At 42.4% G+C, this 19992-nt stretch overlaps 1 protein-coding gene and 1 long non-coding RNA gene across 4 annotated transcripts in view; one reads left to right on the plus strand and one right to left on the minus strand.

Moving 5' to 3' along the window:
* Positions 1-927: 927 nt before the first annotated feature.
* On the minus strand, positions 928-6160 carry LOC107182242. The gene is made up of 3 exons (XR_001512961.1): positions 5734-6160; positions 2834-2923; positions 928-1614 (listed from the first exon to the last, which is right to left on the minus strand). It is a non-coding gene; the product is annotated as an uncharacterized LOC107182242 (long non-coding RNA).
* Positions 6161-6253: 93 nt separating this feature from the next.
* The window catches only part of XPA (xeroderma pigmentosum, complementation group A), a 27189-nt gene continuing 13450 nt past the window's right edge, over positions 6254-19992 (plus strand). For 2 of the 3 annotated variants that reach the window (XM_015560493.1, XM_006758445.2), the window contains exons 1-5: positions 6254-6490; positions 9259-9369; positions 9923-10028; positions 13659-13824; positions 16178-16295. In XM_015560493.1, coding sequence (XP_015415979.1) covers positions 6319-6490; positions 9259-9369; positions 9923-10028; positions 13659-13824; positions 16178-16295 — 673 coding nt within the window. In that variant the 5' untranslated portion in view covers positions 6254-6318. Of the gene's footprint in view, positions 6491-8002; positions 8042-9258; positions 9370-9922; positions 10029-13658; positions 13825-16177; positions 16296-19992 lie in introns of those variants that run through there. The other variant, XM_015560494.1, reaches the window with a different exon arrangement.

A 19992-nucleotide genomic window follows, 5' to 3' on the forward strand; every position in this document is an offset into this window, starting at 1 on the left:
GGCCAGAAAATGCTGTTCCTAGTCACTGTGCCAGCTGCTGCTCAGGAGAGGCACAGGCAAGGTCTGCAAGAAACTTCTTCCTGACAGCCTTTATCCAGAAGAGGAATTGGGCAGCGGCAGTGTTCCCCGTCAGAGGAACACAGTGTTCCCGCCTGGGGAGTCTCTGGGCCTTTCTCTGTTCTAGGCCTTATGTGGTAAGGAGGTTCCAAGAGACTCAGGGACAAAGAAAACACATTTTCTGCTCACAGGTAACTCGCATCATGATTCACCGAATTCAACAGATGCTGTGCAATTAGTCCCTGGTGTGTGTGTGTGTATGTGTGTGTGAGTGTGTGTGTGCGCGCGCGCGCGTAAAGGTGCGCACACACATGCACATGCAAATGAATGAGTGAATGATTGAATGAATGAATGAATAAAGTGGCCCAGAGGCTGTAGTCTAGGGTTAGGATTAATGCAGAGGCTGGGCAGGTCAGGGTGGTCAGGCTGGTGTACTATAAAGTGATCAATTTCGACTTATTGTGAGAAATTTATTCCTAGTAGTGTGAGCAGTCCATAGACAGAAGGCTGCTTCTGTGGGTGTGAGCTCCAATCCCAGGGATAAGCAAGCAGAGCTAGGAAGATCACAAAACAGATGTTGTAGAGGGATTTCCATCAAGCTTGCATGTTGCTTTTTGAGCATCAGTGTTCACCTTTAGAAATTGGAAGGTTTTATATAAAAACCCAGATTTCTAGCTGCTCCTATAACAAAATGGAAGGCTTAGCCTCATTGGACCTGCCTCAGCCCAGTCACAGCTGCCTCCTTAGCTCCCTATTGTTGCCCAGCAATAAGGATGACTGGTGGCACCATTTCTCATTGCACGTATGCTGTGTGTTTTTTTATTTTATTATAAAAACAAAAGTAAAAACATTTTTCTTATTACGTCTTTGTCAAAAAGGAAAAATAAAAGACCAAGTCATTTGTTGTAAGGAAAATAGGCTCAACATATTTATCTGTGGACGTGAAACTATTTCTGTACATTTAAAAGGCCAGTGCCCAACTAGCTTCACTTGTTTGCATTGCCAGCGTGGGCCCCATGACAACTTGAATTTGCTTCCCTGCAGGGTCTTTGGTGCATTCCTGTCCCAGAAGCGTGGACCTTGGGTCAGATTCTCATCCTGTGGCCACTTCTGTCTTCCACTCCAGAGAGACGTGGGGCCACGAGAGAAGGCCATGAGTGTAGACCTGGGCCTGGTGATCTGAAGGGAGAAGAAACCCTGCCCAGTGAGGCTGCCGTGGATCTCCAGCTCAGTGAGAACACAAAGGCTGCAGCCCACCTCTGTGCCCGCCGCCCCACAAGTCCTTTGGAGATTGGCACCTTGATCACGAACCTTCTGCATTGGCCTCCCTCTCAGCATTTCTTCCATGATAGGGTTCCTAGCCCTTCCCTCCAATCTGGCCACACCCTGGCTCCAGTTCCCTCGGTGGTGTCCGGAAGTGGGCACAGGCTCCAGATGTGGTCCGAACAGCCCCAAACACTGAGAAGAACACCTCCCTCAGCTCAGACACTGCTTTCGTTCTTGTCGCCTTGAACAGGTTACTTAACATCTCCATGCCTTCGTTGTCTCATCTATAAACTGAGATGAGTGAAAATACTCATTAAGTAGTTATAAAAATTAGATAAATACATTTAAAATGCTTTCAAAACCATGAGCACAATATAAGTGTTTGTTATTATTATTGTTACTATTGTTAGTGCAGTGAGTAATGGCTACAGCTAGACAGCAGTGGAATAGGCTGTTCCGAAGTGGAGTGTTCTTTACCACTGCAGGTGTATAAGCAGAACCAAGGTGGCTGTAGGGTTCAGCTTTGGACCTTGAATTTTCAGTGCTGGTGAAACATCCAACTAGGCTTGGTCAGTATTATCATTCCATTTAATTCCACGGACATTTACTGAACAGCTACTCTGTGCCAGACATTGTGCTAAGTCCCGGAGATGTGAGATAAATCAGACAGTCCCAGCTCTCAAGGACCTGAGAATCTAGTAAGGATAGCAGGTGTGGTAAGTGCCACAGCACCAGCACAAGAGGTTCATAGGCAGCCAGAGGAGGAAGTCAGGGCAGGCTTCTCGGAAGAGGCAGTAAGAAACAAGGTCCCCTGGGCTGTATTTATGATCTGGGGAATGCAGAGTATGGGAGATCCAGGAGTGACAAGGGGTTTGGGGTTCCAGTGCTGACAGTCATTTTTTCTAGGCCCTGTCCTTAGTTGAATCATTTGGACCCTCCCACCCCTTATTGCTTTTGGAGAGAAAGTTCTTGTGAGTCTTTAAGATGCTTCCTAAATCCCTTTGCACACACGCAGACATTTTATTGATCAAATTTCCAATATGATGCTTTTTTCCTTAATCCCTTTATCTTTTGGTTCACGGAGATTGAAATCTAAGTTTCTCCAGGAGTGTTTGCCTGGTCAATCACAGCAAAAAGAGACTGCATTTCCTGGATTACTAAATCAATACAGCTTAAGTCAACAGGATCAGACTAATTTCTGTGTTTCTGCATCCTTGTCCCAGACAGTTTCCCCCTTGGCGTGCTCCTTCTCACCAGATGTTCTCCTATTATGAACTGAGGCCAACTATGTTCAAAGTGACCACATTAAGGGGGACAGCCCCAGGGAATCAGGGTGAAAATGGAAATAAAAAAGAAAGCCACACACATGTGCTATTTACTAGATAATAAAGACAAATATGTTCACATCCTGTCATCTCGGCATGAATAACCCCAGTAATGCTCTTAGACAGGAGGCCTGTCAGGAAACACTGCCAAGTTTCTCTTTCCCCTTCCTGGCTTCCATTCTTACCTGCCTGCTGCTCCTCACTCTTGGGTCCGGGCTTTCCATTCTTTCTGTGCTTTCTTAAGCACCCCTCTTTCAGCCAGGATCACAGTTGGTCTGGGAGATGAGAGAGGTACAAAGCAGGAAGATAGATGTAGTCACAGGTTTTCCCCGAGACTGTAAACGGGGAGAGGCAAGAATGCATTCACTGGCCCATTCTCCTTGCCTGTTTTCCTTTTGTGCCCTCATGGAGATGACTCATGCTGCTGCCCTCTGGGCAAGCCCCACAGCCTCTGTCACCCTGTGAGAGGTACAGATCGGGGCATGCACTCTTTTTCTTTTCTCTAAAGGTGCCTCGTTTTTGCTTGGTTGAGGCGTCAGCTCACAATTCAGACCCAGTTACATGAAACTTTCTAACAAAGGCCAGGAAGCCAGAGGAGAGGGAGTTACCTATAAGAGGAGACCCTTCAGGTTGTCAAGAGTTACGAAACGCCAGGGCTTGTACAGCATCTCAGCTGTGCTTTGTTGGGGAGGAAGCTCTTGGGGCTGATTATTCTCAAAAGGTTACTTTGGGGAAGAACTGTTACCTTGTTCTTTAGAAATACTGCATAGCCCCAGAGACTCTTAGAGCTGCATAGAGCCTAAAAGGGTCACATGGGGTTCTGGCTCTCAAAAACTTGGTGCCCATTAGAAGTATGTAGGGGTAAAGGGGTGAGGGTAGGGAGGTACTTTACAGAATTCCGATGCCCAGATCCCATCCCGGACCAATGATATCAGAATCTCTCTGGGGGTAGGGCCTAAGCATGCACTGGCTCAACTCTTCGGATGCTGCCAGTGTGCTGCCAAGTTTGAGAACCTGTGAGCGGGACCCTTACTATTCATTGTGGTTAGTGGAGCTACCGCATACCAGGGAGCTTGTTAGCAATGCACATTCTTGAGGTTCCACCACAGACCTACTGAATCAGAATCTGCAGTTTAACAAGCTCACCAGGGGACTCATATGTGCTTACCGTTTGAGAAGCAGTTACGTTTCTGGAAGCATTGGGCAATCTGGCAATAGTGGGCCCAAATGCTGTCTTGACAACTACCCATGGGGTCTGTGTAGTAGCTGACTCTTTTAAGAGGTGTCCTCACTCCAGTTTGCTCAAGTCCCACACCTGACCAGGTTCATTAACTTCCACTGATCGCCTGGGCCCATTCACCACTATCTAGCTCCAGAACATTTCATTACCCCAAAAAGAAAACCTATATTCATAGGCAGTCATTCCCTAGTCCCCTCTTCCCTCAGCCCCTGGCAATCACTAATTGGCTTTCTGTCACTATGAGTTTGCTTATTCATATAGTCCATATAAAAGGAATGCATAATGTTTTCAAGGGTTATCCATGTTCTAACATATATCTTACTTTCTTCCTTTTATGGCTGAATAATATTCCTTTGTATGGATATACCACATTTTGTTTATCCATCCACCATTTGATAGATATTAGGGTAATTTCAAACTTTTGTTTTTTGTTTGAACTCTGTTGTCAATTCTTTTGGGTTTATACCCAGTTGTGGAATTGCTGACTCGTATGGTATTTCTATGTTTAACATTTTTGAAGAATAGCCAAACTGTTTTATATAGCAGCATTTTATATTCCCTCCAACAATGCGTGAGGGTTCCAATTTGTCCACATCTTTGTCAACTTACTATTTTGTTTTTCTTAGTTCTAGTCATCTTATTGGGTGTAAAGCGGTTTCTTATTGTGCTTTTGATTTGTACTTCCCTAATAACTAAGATGAGTATCTTTTTATGTATTCATCGGTTATTTGTATATCTTCTTTAGAAAAATGTCTACTTAAGCCCTTTGCTCGTTTAAAAACTGGGCTATTTGCCTTTTTGTTAGTGGATTGTAACAGTTATTTATATAGGGTGTCCCCCCCAAAATGTATATACCCTTTAACAGCTGATAACTTACTTAATTTTGAAAATTAAATGTTAATAAACACTGACTTGGTAATCATTCAAAGTGTGTATACATTTTGGGGGACACCCTGTATATTCTGAATACTAGCCCCTTTTCAGATATGATTTGCAAATATTTCTGCCATTTGTAAGTTGCCTTTTCACATTCTTGATAGTGTTCTTTAATGCCCACGTTTTCAACTTAGCCACCTTATAGAATTTTTTATTTCCTTGCTTGTGCTTTTGGTGTTACATATAATTTGAGATTTTATCACCTGGACAAGATAGAGAGGGAGAAAGAGGGATCTGAGGGGAAAGGCAATAAGAATGGCTTGACATTTCTATCTCCAGTTCAACCAGTAGATCTGAACATTTATCTGCTTTATATAGGTTCTTCAGAATATATATTAGTATTAACACACCAGCCATATTCACCAGACCTTGCTCCTTCAGATTACCACTTGTTCCGATTGATGGCACACACACTTTCTGAGCAGCACTTCAAAACGTACGAAGTGGAAAATTGGGTCTCTGAATGGTTTGCCTCAAAACAAGAAAAGTTCTAGTAAGACAGTATCCACAAATTACCTGAAAGATGGGGGAAATGTGTAGCTAGCGATGGACATTACTTTGAATAAAGCACTGTTGATTTTTCTCTTGAAATTGTGTTTTCTTTGGATTACAAAATCTGTATTATTAACCAGTTAAAACTTAATCTGCATTTTAGCACTTTTCCTCAAAATAAAGTAATGAATTAAAACTTCCTGCAAATGCTCTTTTTTTGGCACGAAATTCAACATTTTTAAGCGTAAAAATATCTATGATGTTAACACCTTCAACAAATTTGACATATGAAGTTTTGACCTGAAGGAGCAATACAATAAAATAGCATACATATCAAATCGCATATATATCAACATCTGTGTAACTCCATCTATTGAAAAAATCCGCATTATTAACCGGTACACCTCGTATACCAACCTTGGTACCAGGCGCTGCCTTTGCCTGAGCTCACACAGCAAGTGAGCGTTTGAATGCAGGTGTTCTCCTCTCAAACCTAAGGCTCTGTCCAAAGGAAAGCCAGATCCATCATCTCTGGGTCTCTCTTGATTGACACATTATTACTACCAGCTGCTATCATTTTGGGAAGCTTACTGTGCCAGGCATTGTGTTGAAAGTCTACATCTAATCTTCCCAACAACCCGGAAGGGGTTCCGTAGTTATCCTCATTTTACTACTGAATTCAGGTTAAAAAACTTGTTCAAGATCACGCAGATGGTGTCAGAGTAGGACTTAACCTAGGTCTGACTCCAAAGCCTAGATTCTAAACCACCAAGCGAAACTGTTACTTTAAAGATGACCAAGTCCCGAAGAAAACGATCTCGGCACCGCTTTCCCCCGGTTTATAAACCGGAGCTATTCCCGGTCCCCGCCAGCGCGCATACTCCGCCGCCGCCCGTCCCTCCGCCCTCCGCGCAGGCGCACTTCCCTCCGGGGCCGCTCGGGGCGCCTGCGCGTGTGCGTGCGCGTGCGCGGGGCTGGAGACCAAGTGCGCTGAGATTGGCGATGGCGGCGGTCGAGGAAACTTCACCGCAGCCGGCGGCTTCGGAACAGCCGGCGGAGCTGCCTGCCTCCGTGCGGGCGAGCATCGAGCGGAAGCGGCAGCGGGCGCTGATGCTGCGCCAGGCCCGGTTGGCGGCCCGGCCCTACCCGGCGACGGCGGTTGCGGCTACCGGAGGTTTGGGTCCTGGCGGCGCTGCCCTCTCCCTCTGCTGGGGGACCGGGTGCCGGGTCCCTTGTGTGGCGCGAGCCCCCTCGCGTCTGCGCGCACACCCTCCCGCTGTCCTGGGTCGGGGCGTCCGCTAGGGTCTTGTCGAAGCGAGCAGTCCCAGCCCACGGGACGGTTCCGCGGTCGAACCCGGCTCCCTGACTCCCAGCCCCGGGCCGGCCTCGCTGCCCCCGGGCTGGCCTCGCTGCCCCCGGGCCGCGGTCCTTAGCTTTTACAGCCGCTGCACTCGCTGGCAGGTGGGCGCGCCAGCGCCGGTCAGCGCCTCGGCTGCCCCTGTCTGTCCTCTTCCTGCAGCTTCCAGGTACCGGAGGCGGTCCTTAACTCTTAGACCTTCACCGTGTCAGTAACCTGCACCTGCTCCCGCATTCGTCCTCCGAGGGCGGCTGAGGGCACTTTCCGTGCCCAGCCGAGGGCTTGCTACTGCAGGGCGCCAAAAGGAGCAGATAGACATTGTCGACCCTCTCTGTGGGGCTCACCGAGGAGCACCTGTTGCGCTTCACGTGTTTCAAATGAGCTAATGTGATTCTCAGAGCTAACCGGGTAAATGATTAGGGCAAAGTTAGGATTCTGTTTTAATGAAGTGGTCATTGAGGACCAGAAAAGGAAAGGGGTTGGTTCGGTTTCCTCCCAGCAAGTGCGCAGGCCGATCAGCTCTAGAACTCAGGGCATCTGACACTGGGATGGGTCTCCTCCGCTCCTCGAGCAGCCTCTGCTGCACTGGGCATCTCTCGCCCTGGTGTTGGACTTGGTGGTGCTCAGGCAAGTCCAGGATTCAAACCAAGGCTGGCTGCTGCCAGTGCCGGGCCTAGGGCCACTCAGTGAGAGGTACCAGGCATTCTGAGGCCAGATGTTGCTTGTTTAAGAGATTTTAGGGAAGTCCAATGCATGAGCCAGGCCCTAGCCAGTTTGGCTCAGTGGATAGGGTGTGGCCTGGGGACTGACAGGTCCCAGGTTTGATTCTGGTCAAGGGCACACACCTCAGTTGCTGGTTTGATCTCCGGCCCTGGGCTGCAAATGGGAGGCAACCAATCCATACGTCCATCCACATCCGCTGTTTCTCTGTCTCTTCCCCTCCCTTCCACTCTCTAAAAGTCAATGGAAAAATGTCCTCAGGTGAGGATTAACAACAACAAAAAAAAGCATGAGCCATGACAAACCATTCAGATGGAAAAGCCACTGAAAACACCTTGGGTGGGCTCATAAGTTGTGTGGGGCAGGGCCTCAGAATCACAAGGCTGGGCAGACAGTATGAGCCAGGTTGATGGAGACTCAGATATGGCTCGGGCCTGGGAGGTGGGGGTGCGTGGCTCAGAAAAGGAACCATGGCCTCTGCTAGCACTTTTTGTTGTTAATCCTCATGTGAAGATATTTTTCTATTGATTTTTAGGGAGAGTGGAAGAGAAAGGGACAGACAGCGAGAAACATCGATGAGAAAAACACATCGATTGGTTACCTATTGCACGAGCCCTGACCAGGGCCTGGGCTGAGCCTGCAGCCAAGGTATGTGCCCTTGACAGAAATTGAACCCGGGACCCTTCAGTCCGCAGGCCGACACTCTATCCATTGAGCCAAACCGGCTAGGGCGCACTTTTGTCTGGCAGAAAGCTGTACCCCCGGCTCTGACCCTGATGCCAGACAATTCATTTCCTCCTCTTATGTCCCTAGTTCCTTTCAAGTTGCTGCCCCAGCACTGAAGCTCGGAGAGTGAGTCCGAGTAAGTCTGTGCATGGGCCCTTTGAGAAGAATTGCCTGGGACTCCAGCAACCCTTCATCTTGCTCAGCCTCAATCCCTGCTGGTTTTTACAGCCATAAGTTATGGGGACTTCTCTTCCTGGCACTGTAACCCTGGGCTTGGGGCCTGGTGTAGGTCTGGCACTTCTCATTCCTAAGGGAGGACTTCCACAATTGAGACAATTTTCATCTGCCACACATGGGTGTGGGACCAGCCCTTTCTGAGTCTCTGCCCCTCCTACCAGTGTTACATGGCTGCTTCTTTAAATCCCGAGTTGTAGGATTTCCATTCAGCTAATTTTTAGGCAATTCTGAATGATGGTTTTCCTATAGTTTAGTTGTAATTTTTATGTGTTTGTGGGAGGATTCAAGTACCACATTTATCTACATAACCATCTTGACCAGAAATCTCTTTCAAGGTGCTATTTATTTGTTTATTATTTATTTTTTAAATCTGCACTTGAGGGATATGCCTTTATTGATTTTAATGAGAGTAAGGTGTGGGGGCGGGGGAGAGAGAGAAAAACATTGATGTGAGAGAAACATTGATCGGTTGCCTCCTGTGTGCGCCCCCCCCCCCGCAACTGGGGACTGAACCTTTTACCCAGGCATATGCCGAAACTGGGAATCGAATCTGTGATCTTTCAGAGTGTGGAAGAATGCTCCAACCAACTGAGCCCCACTGGCCAGGGCCCTGGGTGTTATTATTTAATTGTAATTGTACATTCCTGTGCATGTTCTACATATATAATCAGATCATCTGTGAATAAAGACTGTTTTACTTCTTTCCAACCTTTATGCCTGTTTTGTTTTCTTGTCTTATTGCACTAGCTGGAACCTTTAATGTTGGATAGAAGTGATTATAGTGGACATTCCTTATCTTGTTTGATACATATTAAATTTAAGGAAAATTTCTGTTTATGCAGAAGGGAGCATATGGGCTTACCTAGCTCACTTGTTGACCACTTTTACTTTTTTTTTAATAGGCATGGCTAACATAAAAGCTGCCCCAAAGATAATTGATACACATGGAGGCTTCATTCTGGAAGAGGAAGGAGAAGAAGAACATACAGTTGGAAAAGTTGTTCATGAACCAGGTAAAATGTGTTTTCAGAAAATAGGAATCTCAGTGGGCCATTTAAAAAATATTAGTATATATTTTTATTGATTTCAGAGGGGAAGGGAGAGAGAGAGAGAGAGAGAAACATTAAAGATGAGAGAGAATCATTGATCGGCTGCCTCTTGCAGTGGGGATCAAGCCCACAACTTGGACAGGTGCCCTGACCAGGAATCGCACCTTGACCTCTTGAATTCATAAGTGGACACTCAACCACTGAGCCACACCAGCCGGGCTAGGTTGGTAATTTTGGGTAATGTGCATAATTCTTTGCAAATTGATGTTAAATAATTATCTTACACATGGTTTGGGTTCAAAAATACTTGATGTATTGATAGGGATTTTCCCCCTGATGTTATTTCCTTTTTCTTCTATCTAACATTTTTTTTAGTAAGTAAAAGATTACTTAATTTTTATTTTGTCTTTTATGTAAATGGTGTCAGGCATAAAATACATGTCAAGAAGCTAATAAAATAGAGGAAAATTCTAGTCACAAAAAAGAAAACTTAAAGAATTGATCATCTTTTCTTTAGGACCTGTTATGGAATTTGATTATGCAATATGTGAAGAATGTAGTAGAGAATTTATGGATTCTTATCTTATGAATCACTTTGATTTGCCAACTTGTGATAACTGCAGGTAATTACTTTATTTCAGACAATGTTCTCAATTGCTAAAGTTGAATGTTAACATACAGGCATAGGGTAAAATAGTTCATTTGAATTTAATATTTTATTTAGTAATAATGATTTTTATTTGGGTAGTTCCCTAACATTTCTATGGTTTCCATTTTGCCAAAGAAATACAGGAAGCCTGTGCTTATCAAAATTAATATGTCACATAAATTGGAATGCCCCAGGTTCTGCCATAGTTTTTTTTTCTTTCTGCTGGCCTGGGGGGTTTTACCCATCTCTCAGTAGCAGGTTCCTAACCCTTCTCTAACGATCTCCATTTTTTACTTGTCTCAGTGTATGTTGATGCCTTGGTCTGAGAACTGGGGCAGTTAATGAGAGAGAGTAGGAGACTAAAAGCTGCCCAGTCACTCTCCTAGTTCTTTCCATTCATTTTTTACTCTTCTGAACAGTCAGGGAAGAAAAGAGATGAGGAAAAATCACATTTTTCTGTCATTCTTTTTCTTCTGGCCTTTATCCTCTTTTTATATCACCCCAGAATAATTCTTCTTTCCAAATGGTTCTGGTCCCTGCTGTTTACCTCAGCTAAGTCCTGTGTTGGTGTCTTTCACACCTAAGATCCTATCTTGGAATCTTACTTAGCTCTCTTATCTGTTTCCTACTCTTAATTCTTTTACCTGTAGCCCTAGATTAACTCCTGACCTGCTGGGAGGACCTGCCTTTTCAGCATCCCTGCTACAGATATTGGGAGCCGTCACCATTGACTTTTGTAGGTAGAATCCTTGGAAGACAGAGAGAATGGAGTTGTTTCTGGTTTCATGATCACATCGGTGACTGGATATGTCCTGGCACCCATCTTATATAATAAAAGCCTAATATGCAAATCAAACAAATAGCAGAATGATCTGTGGAGCTACAGATTGCTATGACGTGCATTGACCACTAGGGGGGGGCATATGCTTAACACAGGAGCTGCCCCCAGCCCACAGGCCCCAGGTCAGCCAACGTGGGTGCCAGTGGGGGGGCCCTCCAGTCGCCCGCTGGTCACCCCACAGAGGGAGGTCACCGGGGGTGGCGCTGGTAGGGTGGTTGGGGTGGGGGCTGTCCAGCAAGCAAGCCAGTGCTGGCCCCAGATCACTCCCCTGGAGCAAGAGGCACCAGACTGGCCAATGTGGGTACCAGTGGGGCTCCCCCACCCCGGATCACCTTGCTGGTGGCTCGACAGATCGGCCTTGATTGCCAGCTAGGCCTAGGGACCCTACCCATGCACAAATTTTGTGCATCGGGCCTCTAGTTGGAATATAAATGATAAAATCTGTTCCCATTGACATGCAGTGTCATTAATGCCCACAGTGGTTAAGGTCCACATTATTGCTACTCTCCTTGAAGTATCAACAGCTTTTGGAAACTGAATTCGCACTTATAATCTATTTCCATGAGAAAATGAAAACAACTGATGTATCAATTTAAAGAAAATTAGTGGTAAAAATGTATTTGAAAATTTACACATAATTAGGAACACAGTCCTCCATTTTGTTTCCTTTCAACATCTTTCAGGATTATAAGTCAGTACAGTGTCGTTTACCTGTCTCCTCCTTCAGTTGAGACTTACAAGTTACTTAGCTTTCTTAAAGGTATTTCCAGTTTTAAGTCTCCCTCCTTGACCTGTACCTCCTCTTCAGTATTCATTGCTTCAGTAAAGGCCAACTTCTTTCATTGGCTAGTTCTCTGCTATCCCGTGTTTAATTCCAAATGTATTTGGCTCCATGTTCAAATTATATTCTCATCCTTTTTCCCGCTATTACCTTAGACTAGGCCTCCATCAGCTTTTGCCCGGACCACTGCAGTAGTGATCTTTTAACTGGTGTCTTCTCCCCACTTTTGCATTGTTAGTCTCTTCTCCATATACCCTTTTACTCAAAACTCTTTGTTTTTATTTATCCTCATCTGAGGATATTTCTTTCCATTATTTTTTTTTTTTTGTAAGAGAGAGTGGAGCAGGGGATGGGAGAGAGAGAGAGAAAAAACATCAAGTGGTTGCCTCCCACACGCTCCCTGACCCGGGCCGGGGGTGGAACCTGCAGCCCAGGTACATGCCCTTGATCGGAATCGAACCTGGGACCTTTCAGTCCGCAGGCCGCCGCTCTATCCACTGAGCTAAACCGGTTTCGGCCTCTTTGTTTTTATTAATCCTCTCCTGAGGATATTTCTTTCCATTATTTTTTTTTTTTTGTAAGAGAGAGTGGAGCAGGGGATGGGAGAGAGAGAGAGAAAAAACATCAAGTGGTTGCCTCCCACACGCTCCCTGACCCGGGCCGGGGGTGGAACCTGCAGCCCAGGTACATGCCCTTGATCGGAATCGAACCTGGGACCTTTCAGTCCGCAGGCCGCCGCTCTATCCACTGAGCTAAACCGGTTTCGGCCTCTTTGTTTTTATTAATCCTCTCCTGAGGATATTTCTTTCCATTATTTTTTTTTTTTTTAAGAGAGAGTGGAGCAGGGAATGGGAGAGAGAGAGAGAAAAAACATCAATTGGTTGCCTCCCACACGCTCCCTGACCAGGGCCGGGGATGGAACCTGCAGCCCAGGTACATGCCCTTGATCAGGAATCGTACCCCCAACCCTTTGGTCAGGAGGCCTACACTCTAATTACTGAGCAAAACTGGCCAGGGCTCAGAACTCTAATGGTTCCTTATCCATTTGGTATAAAATTGTCTTCATCATTGCTTAGAAGGTCACTGCCTATCTCTGACCTTATCTCTCATCACTGCTCACCATCATGCACTTTACGCTTTCTAGCCACAGTGGCCCTCTTGCTGTGAGCTCCAGTTGCCAAGCAGACTCTTGTGTTGGAGCCTTTGCATTTGCTCTTCTCTCTGCCAGAAATGTTCTTTCTCTGGCTGTTCAGAATGTTCTGCCTTGTTAAGGGCTCTACTCAAAGAGTCCCCGTATCAGTGACTTTCTCTGAATACCCACTCTACCTGAAAATCCTTTCTCTACCTCCTTATATTCCTTCATAGCACTTTTATCTGTCACTGTGTTTGCTTATTGACTGTCTTTTCCTTCACTGGGATGTAAACTTCATGAAAACAAGGCTTTGTTTTATTCTTTGCTGTATTCCTCATGCCTCAGAATACCTGGCATGTAGATAGGGAACAAATGAATGAGAAGAACTATGTAATTGACTGTCTCCACTTTTGCCTTGACTTTGAAAAGCTCAGAGCCAACTGGACAATTAATTGTGTTGGGGCATATTTATTTTCCTTATCGCCTGTCCATCCTGACTTTATGCTTTAATTTATATTTTCTTACTTATTGAGTCTTAGTTCTCATTTATATTTGCTGTACTCTAATGAGTTATTTAAAAATCTATGGAAAAAAGGGACTTTAAGTAGAAAAGAAATTCTTAACATTTTCAATAATATGGATTTGTTGCTAATATAGCTTCTCAGAACATGTAAAGGATAAAGCATTTTTTTCTGTTAGAATTTTTGTGCTGCCCATTTGACCATGAGCGCTTCAGGGAAAAGTATTTTATATGTTCCTTTTGGTATGCATACCCCTAGGTTGTTGGGCTCTTTGAAAATTTAGTTTATTTTAATAGCTAACTTATATAATGGACTTAATTTGTTTTCAGAGATGCTGATGATAAACACAAACTTATAACTAAAACAGAAGCAAAACAAGAATACCTTCTGAAAGACTGTGATTTAGAAAAAAGAGAACCACCTCTTAAATTTATTGTGAAGAAGAATCCTCGTCATTCACAATGGGGTGATATGAAACTCTACTTAAAATTACAGGTCTCTCATGAGTTCTGTTCAGTCGTTTTATTCCCTGGGACAGGTGAAGTTTTAACAAACAGCACTTTCAAGATCATAGTTTATTTCTTCAGATAAAAAGATAGTATACATATTAGGGAACCCATCTAGTAGTTTTGCATTGAATGTTAACCAAAAAAACTCTAGACACCTGAAAGCTTCACTATTAACATGAACTATGGTAATAAAAAAATTTGACATTTAATTTGTTCAATATATAGTATTTACATTATGAAACCAATAGTGATATTATTGATAAACAGTGATAAAGAAATAGTAAAAAGCAAAGGTTTATATTTTTATAATGTGCTAATTGTCATAATTGTACATAAAAATTAAAACATAGCAGAGCTTTCTGTTATAAAATTCTTAATCATCTGAACTGTAGTCATAACTTGATAACAATTTACATGCAACATCTGCTATAAATGACATTTGATTTCTTTGTGAGAAATTGTGAGTAGATAAATGACATTTAAGAGCAAACATTAATTTACTTGTGGTCAAAAAAAAAAACTGTACTCAAGATTAGTACTGGTCACAAGCCTCTTCCATATAGAAATGGTAAAAACAGTAAGACAAAAGTATTTGCAAAAGGAGATGCACAGCTGAAGAGTGCCATGAATGGCACAGCTCAAAAAATCTTGGGACCAGGCAGCCTCCTGTATGTACCCCAGAATGGTACAAATACTGTAGTATTCTTTTTGAGGCATTAATTCAGAACAATTTGAATTAAAATATACAGTGGGGCCTTGACTTACGAGTGTCCCGACTAACGAGTTTTTTTGAGATACGAACCGTCTCTCTGCCAATTTTTTGCTTTGAGTTGCAAGCTCAAAAAAATTCGGGCTATGAGCCAGCTTCAGATACCCCACCGCTAGTTGGCGCAGCGAACGTCACAGTGATTTGACATCCGAGTAATTTGAGTTATGAGCCCCGTCACGGAACGAATTAAACTCGTAAGTCAAGGCCCCACTGTACTACAAAGTCCTAATATCTTTAAATAAAATTAAGCCACATGTAAAACCAAACACACACTGAATTTCATTGAACATAAGACAACTATCGATTAGAAGATTTACTATTTTATGTACTATCAGAAATGAAAAAGTGCTCATTAAACTGACTCAGTACTTCCTTATCCTTGGTGTTTTTATTTTATACTTACTGAAATAGTGCCATTACACTTATACATTTTTGCTATATATCATGCTTGTGTGTACATAAGAAGGAAAATACAAGTACAACAGCTTTGTTAAGGTATCCTACATTTCTTTACATTGAGTGTTCAGTTGTTCTGAACCACTTTTTAAAAAATATATGTTTTTATTGATATCAGAGAGAGGAAGGGAGAGGGAGAGATAGAAATATCAATGATGAGAGAATCATCTATTGGCTGCCTCCTGCATGGCCCCTACTGGGTGGGGATTGAGCCTGCAACCAATGCATGTGCCCTGACAGGGAATCGAACCCTCACCGCTTGGTTCATAGGTCCAAGCTCAACCACTAAGCCACGCCGGCCGGGCCTGAACCACTTTTGACTCAGAATTGTTAAAGTACTGTTGAGCACATGGTGATGCAACATTTTTAGAGGGTTAATTGTGGAAAATGTGATAGTTTAGAATGTTTGAAATAAGAGTATATCACTTTTTATGTTAAGAAGAGATTTGAGTTTGGCTACATTGATTGATATTTTGGTCCCCTTAACATATTGTAAGAGATATTCTGAGCATAATTCTCAGTGTATATATTTTTCTCTTAAATATGAATAAATTTTATAAAGAGTAAAGATACATAATCTAAAGTATTAAAAGTAGAATAAAGACATTTTAGGTCACTCAGCTACCAAAGATTTAAAAAAATGCATATTCTAAAGATCAGAAGTTAGTCAAGTAGATGGAAACTATTATTGATTCAGGAGAAGAGTGATAGTGATTGATTTCTTGTGGTGGGAGATTTTTGGAGGTTACCTCCTATTTAGATCTGATGTGACTAATTGATAAGTAAATAAGTAAATTTTGGGGAGTGAGTTTATCAAAACTCATCAGACCCCTGACTTATATGTGAAAAAGCTGAATGAGTCAGAGAAGCAGTTACAGTCAGAGGATAACTTTCCTATTTATAATCGAGGTTAGCATACATTTCCTGAGGGTCTCATAGGTTTAGATAGAGGTATTAATAGAGTTGTTTCTTATCAATATTTAAAATTCAAATAAATATTTATAAAATTGTACTTGAGTTAGATCATTCTTTGGTGCCTGTGGATTTAATAATTATAACTATAATTTACAACTCTGAATCACAACTAATTTTAAATATGAATTCTGTATTATAGATTGTGAAGAGGGCTCTTGAAGTTTGGGGTAGTCAGGAAGCATTAGAAGAAGCGAAGGAAGTTCGACAGAAAAACCGAGAGAAAATGAAACAGAAGAAGTTTGATAAAAAAGTAAAAGGTAAGTGGGTATATTTATATCCCAAAAGACTATGTTTTTTCCTGTTTAAAGATGTAATGTCACCAGTGATTGGAATGCTACTACGTCATATGTACATTGAAGAAAAAAGACTTAAAGTACGCTCTCAGGAGGTTGGTGTTTGGCACTCTGAGTCCAAGCCTCATAGTATTGCAATTCTAAAAAGCATGTAAACCCTCATTTTAATGTGAATAATGTTTTTATATAAGATCAGGGATGTATCCCTGGTCAAAGATTTGGCAACAGTTCAATCTTAAATATAACTCAGAGTTATTAAAAGCAAATATATCCATTCGCAAGCCTCTCTAATTGCTGAAAACGAAAAAGTCATGGTTAAGTCTTATCTAATTTGGCTGCTAGAAGGAACTTACCTAATGTCAGCTAGTTTAATCCCTTGTATTTTATCTATATATATAAAAGGCTAATATGCTAAGGGTCCCTCTGCCCCTCCGACCAGTCGCTATGACACGACCACCAGGGAGCAGGTGCTCAATGCAGGAGCTGCCGAGCTGCAGTGACTTGGCAGCGACGGTTCTTGCCTGATGCACCCCAAAACCAGAGAGGAGGGAGCCTGATTCCTTGCGGGGTCGTGCGATTCCACCTTTGGCCACGGGTTATGTTGTTGCTGGGGCACTGTTGGCCCTGAATCTGGTTTACTGCACACTTGCATTTGTGTTTCACACCCTGTGCGACAGCAACTTTGCAGAGTGCCCTCTCGCACTCCGGGACCCCTCGGGGGATGTCAGAGAGCTGGTTTCTGCCCATTACCCACAGGCCGGGCTGAGGGACCCCACCTGCTGGAGGGACCCTGATCTCTCCACAGATGCCGGGGAGGGACTGCAGGAGGTTGGCTCCAGGGTGTGTCTGGCCCATCTTGCCCAGTCCTGCCCTGCCAGCCACCTTCTAATTAATTTCCTTTCAATGTGCATGAATCCGTCCACCACGTCACTAGCATATGAATAAAAAACTTAGAAAGATAGAATGACCTGTTACATAATTATGACCAGGCTTTTATGACTGAAAGCCTGCATTAATTTCTCTGTCCATACATCTGCCTGTCCATGTGACTATCCATTCTGTTGTCCATCTATCTCTGTTTATTTGTCCATGCATCCATCTGTGTATGCATATGTGCATAAGTCTTCATCCGTCCCTCCATTCATCAGTGCATCCAGTAATTAATGTGTCAGCTGTGTTCTAGGCACTGTGCTGATGTAAATGTTGGAGTCACAGTTTGTCAGAAGAAAAAGACTAGCAAACTTAAAATCATAATAGAGTGTGAAACGTACTGTGATAATGGTGAACATAGGTTGCTACAAGAGAACAAAGAGCACTTTTTGCTGTATCACAGAATCCTTAAAATACCTTAAAAAGCAGGCAGAGATGTTTTCATACAGTATTCGTAAGAAACATAGGGTGTAAAGTGTATATAGATAGCATGTATTTTATGTGTATACAGGGTTATACATATACTATATTGATTCATATGAAATTAGTCTCTTAGTCATAAAAAATAATTTTGCTTATGGCTTTAGAATTTAGGTTTTTCAGGGTGAATGAAGATGGCTCAGATATCTTAAAAAAAAAAAAAAAGCTGAATGAAAGCTGCCTTGTTTTTTATTGTGAGGACATTTCCCTCATTTTCATTATAGGAGTAATTCATTTCAGTGCAAAAAAGTTAGAAAACTACAAAGAACTATCCCATGATTCTGCTACCCTGATTCTGGTTGGGGCAAGTGCAAGAGGCAACCAATTGATGTGTCTCCCACATCGATGTTTCTCTCTCTGTCCCTTCCCTTCCACTCTCTAAAAATTAATGGAAAATATTCTTGGGTGAGGATTAACAACAACAACAACAAGTCAATTCCAGAATCAGAGGGTAAGGTAAGCATACTTTTATGGCTTTGAGAGAGATTTCCTATAGCAAACTATGCCATATAAGAGCATTTCACAGACGAATCTTCCCCAAATTAGTCCCTGCTGTACCACAGTCTTCAAAAATACCTGCAAAGACTAATTGAGAGGATTTGGAATGACTTCTTTGATCTTTTCGATGTTTTACCCTAGCCCTTTCTCTCTTCGACATCAAGGAGAGCCTAGAAGGATAAAGTAACAAAAGGCATCTTGAGGGATAGAAAGAGGGGGCATGTTTATAAACTAATTACATATTAGTCTAGGGTTTTTGTTAATCCCAGTTACCTGAATCCTCTCAAGTCTTCCTTCTGCTGCCTCTTTAAAACCCTTTCCTGATGCTATTTTAGTGCAGACAGTAATATATAGATAAAGGAATTAGAACTTTGTATCTGAAAAGAGACGGGATATTTTGAAAAGGAGTGCTATCTGTAATGTTTTTCTTAGATACTATTTCTGTAGTTTGGTCAAGATGTCACCTAAAGTTGACTAAATTTTTATAATTTAACTAATAAAATATTATGGTATCTGTTTTATTTAATTTTTTTCTATAAAAAGTTTTATTAAGATAATGTAATTTAAATATTAGTATGGATAGAATATTTCTTTTGAGATTTACACAATTTTCAGATATATATTTAAAGTAAACTCGCATATTATTGACTCTTTTCTCACCATGTTAAGTTGCTATTAATCACCAGATAAACTACTATGGATTTTCCTCATCCTAGAAGAGTTTGAATCTGTGCTGAATTTTTTCTTAGATCCCTTAAGGCTGGTTTCTTTAATTCATTTCTTGTTTGGATGAAGCAGGTCTTTTTGTTTTTAGCATTACAGCCTGACAGGTGTTTATTGTCCATTTTGTCAAATAACAAGGTGAAACATGTGATGCGTTACAAATAAACTAATCATTCGTAATCTTGGTTCATGGGCTATTATATTTTGCCCGATGTTAACATTTATGATTACTTTAAGACTTTTAAATTAGAGAATTTTTGATTCATCATCTGTATATTGCAATGTGTGTTTACCACCAAAAGTCAAATCTTCTGTCACCATATGTTTGACCCCCTTTACCTTTCACTACCTTCCCAACCCTCTTCCCATACTGGTAACCACCATACTGTGGTTTGTGTATGAGTTTTTGTTTTTCATGTTTGTTCATATGTTGCTTTTAGTTTTATATCTCTCATATTAGTGATATCATGTGGTTCTTGACTTTTTTTCTGTCTGACTTTATTTTTGTTTAAAGTATTACATATACTAATAATATTACATATGTGTTCTCCCCCCCATCTGCCTCCATCCCCCAGCACATGCCCTCACCCTCTTAGTGTCTGTGTCTGTTGGTTATGCTTATATGCATGCATACAAGTCCTTTGGTTGATCTCTTACTCTTCCCCCTACCTGCTCCCTACCATCCCACTGAAGTTTGACAATCTGTTTGATGCTTCTCTGTCTCTCTATTTTGTCCATCAGTTTATGTTGTTCATTATATTCCACAAATGAGTGAGATCATGTGATAGTTATTCTCTGATTGGCTTATTTCGCTTAGCATAATGCTCTCCAGGTCCATCCATGCTGTTGCGAAAGGTAAGAGTTCTTTCTTTTCCTACAGCAGCATAGTATTCCATAGTGTAGTAATCCATTCATCTGCTGATGGTCACTTAGGCTGTTTCCAAATCTTAGCTATTGTAAATTGGGCTGCTATGAACATAGGGGTGCATATATCCTTTCTGATTGGTGTTTCTGTTTTCTTGGGATATAT

Source organism: Myotis davidii, unplaced genomic scaffold, assembly GCF_000327345.1.
Source record: "Myotis davidii unplaced genomic scaffold, ASM32734v1 scaffold534, whole genome shotgun sequence".
In the NCBI taxonomy this organism is placed as follows: domain Eukaryota; kingdom Metazoa; phylum Chordata; class Mammalia; order Chiroptera; family Vespertilionidae; genus Myotis; species Myotis davidii.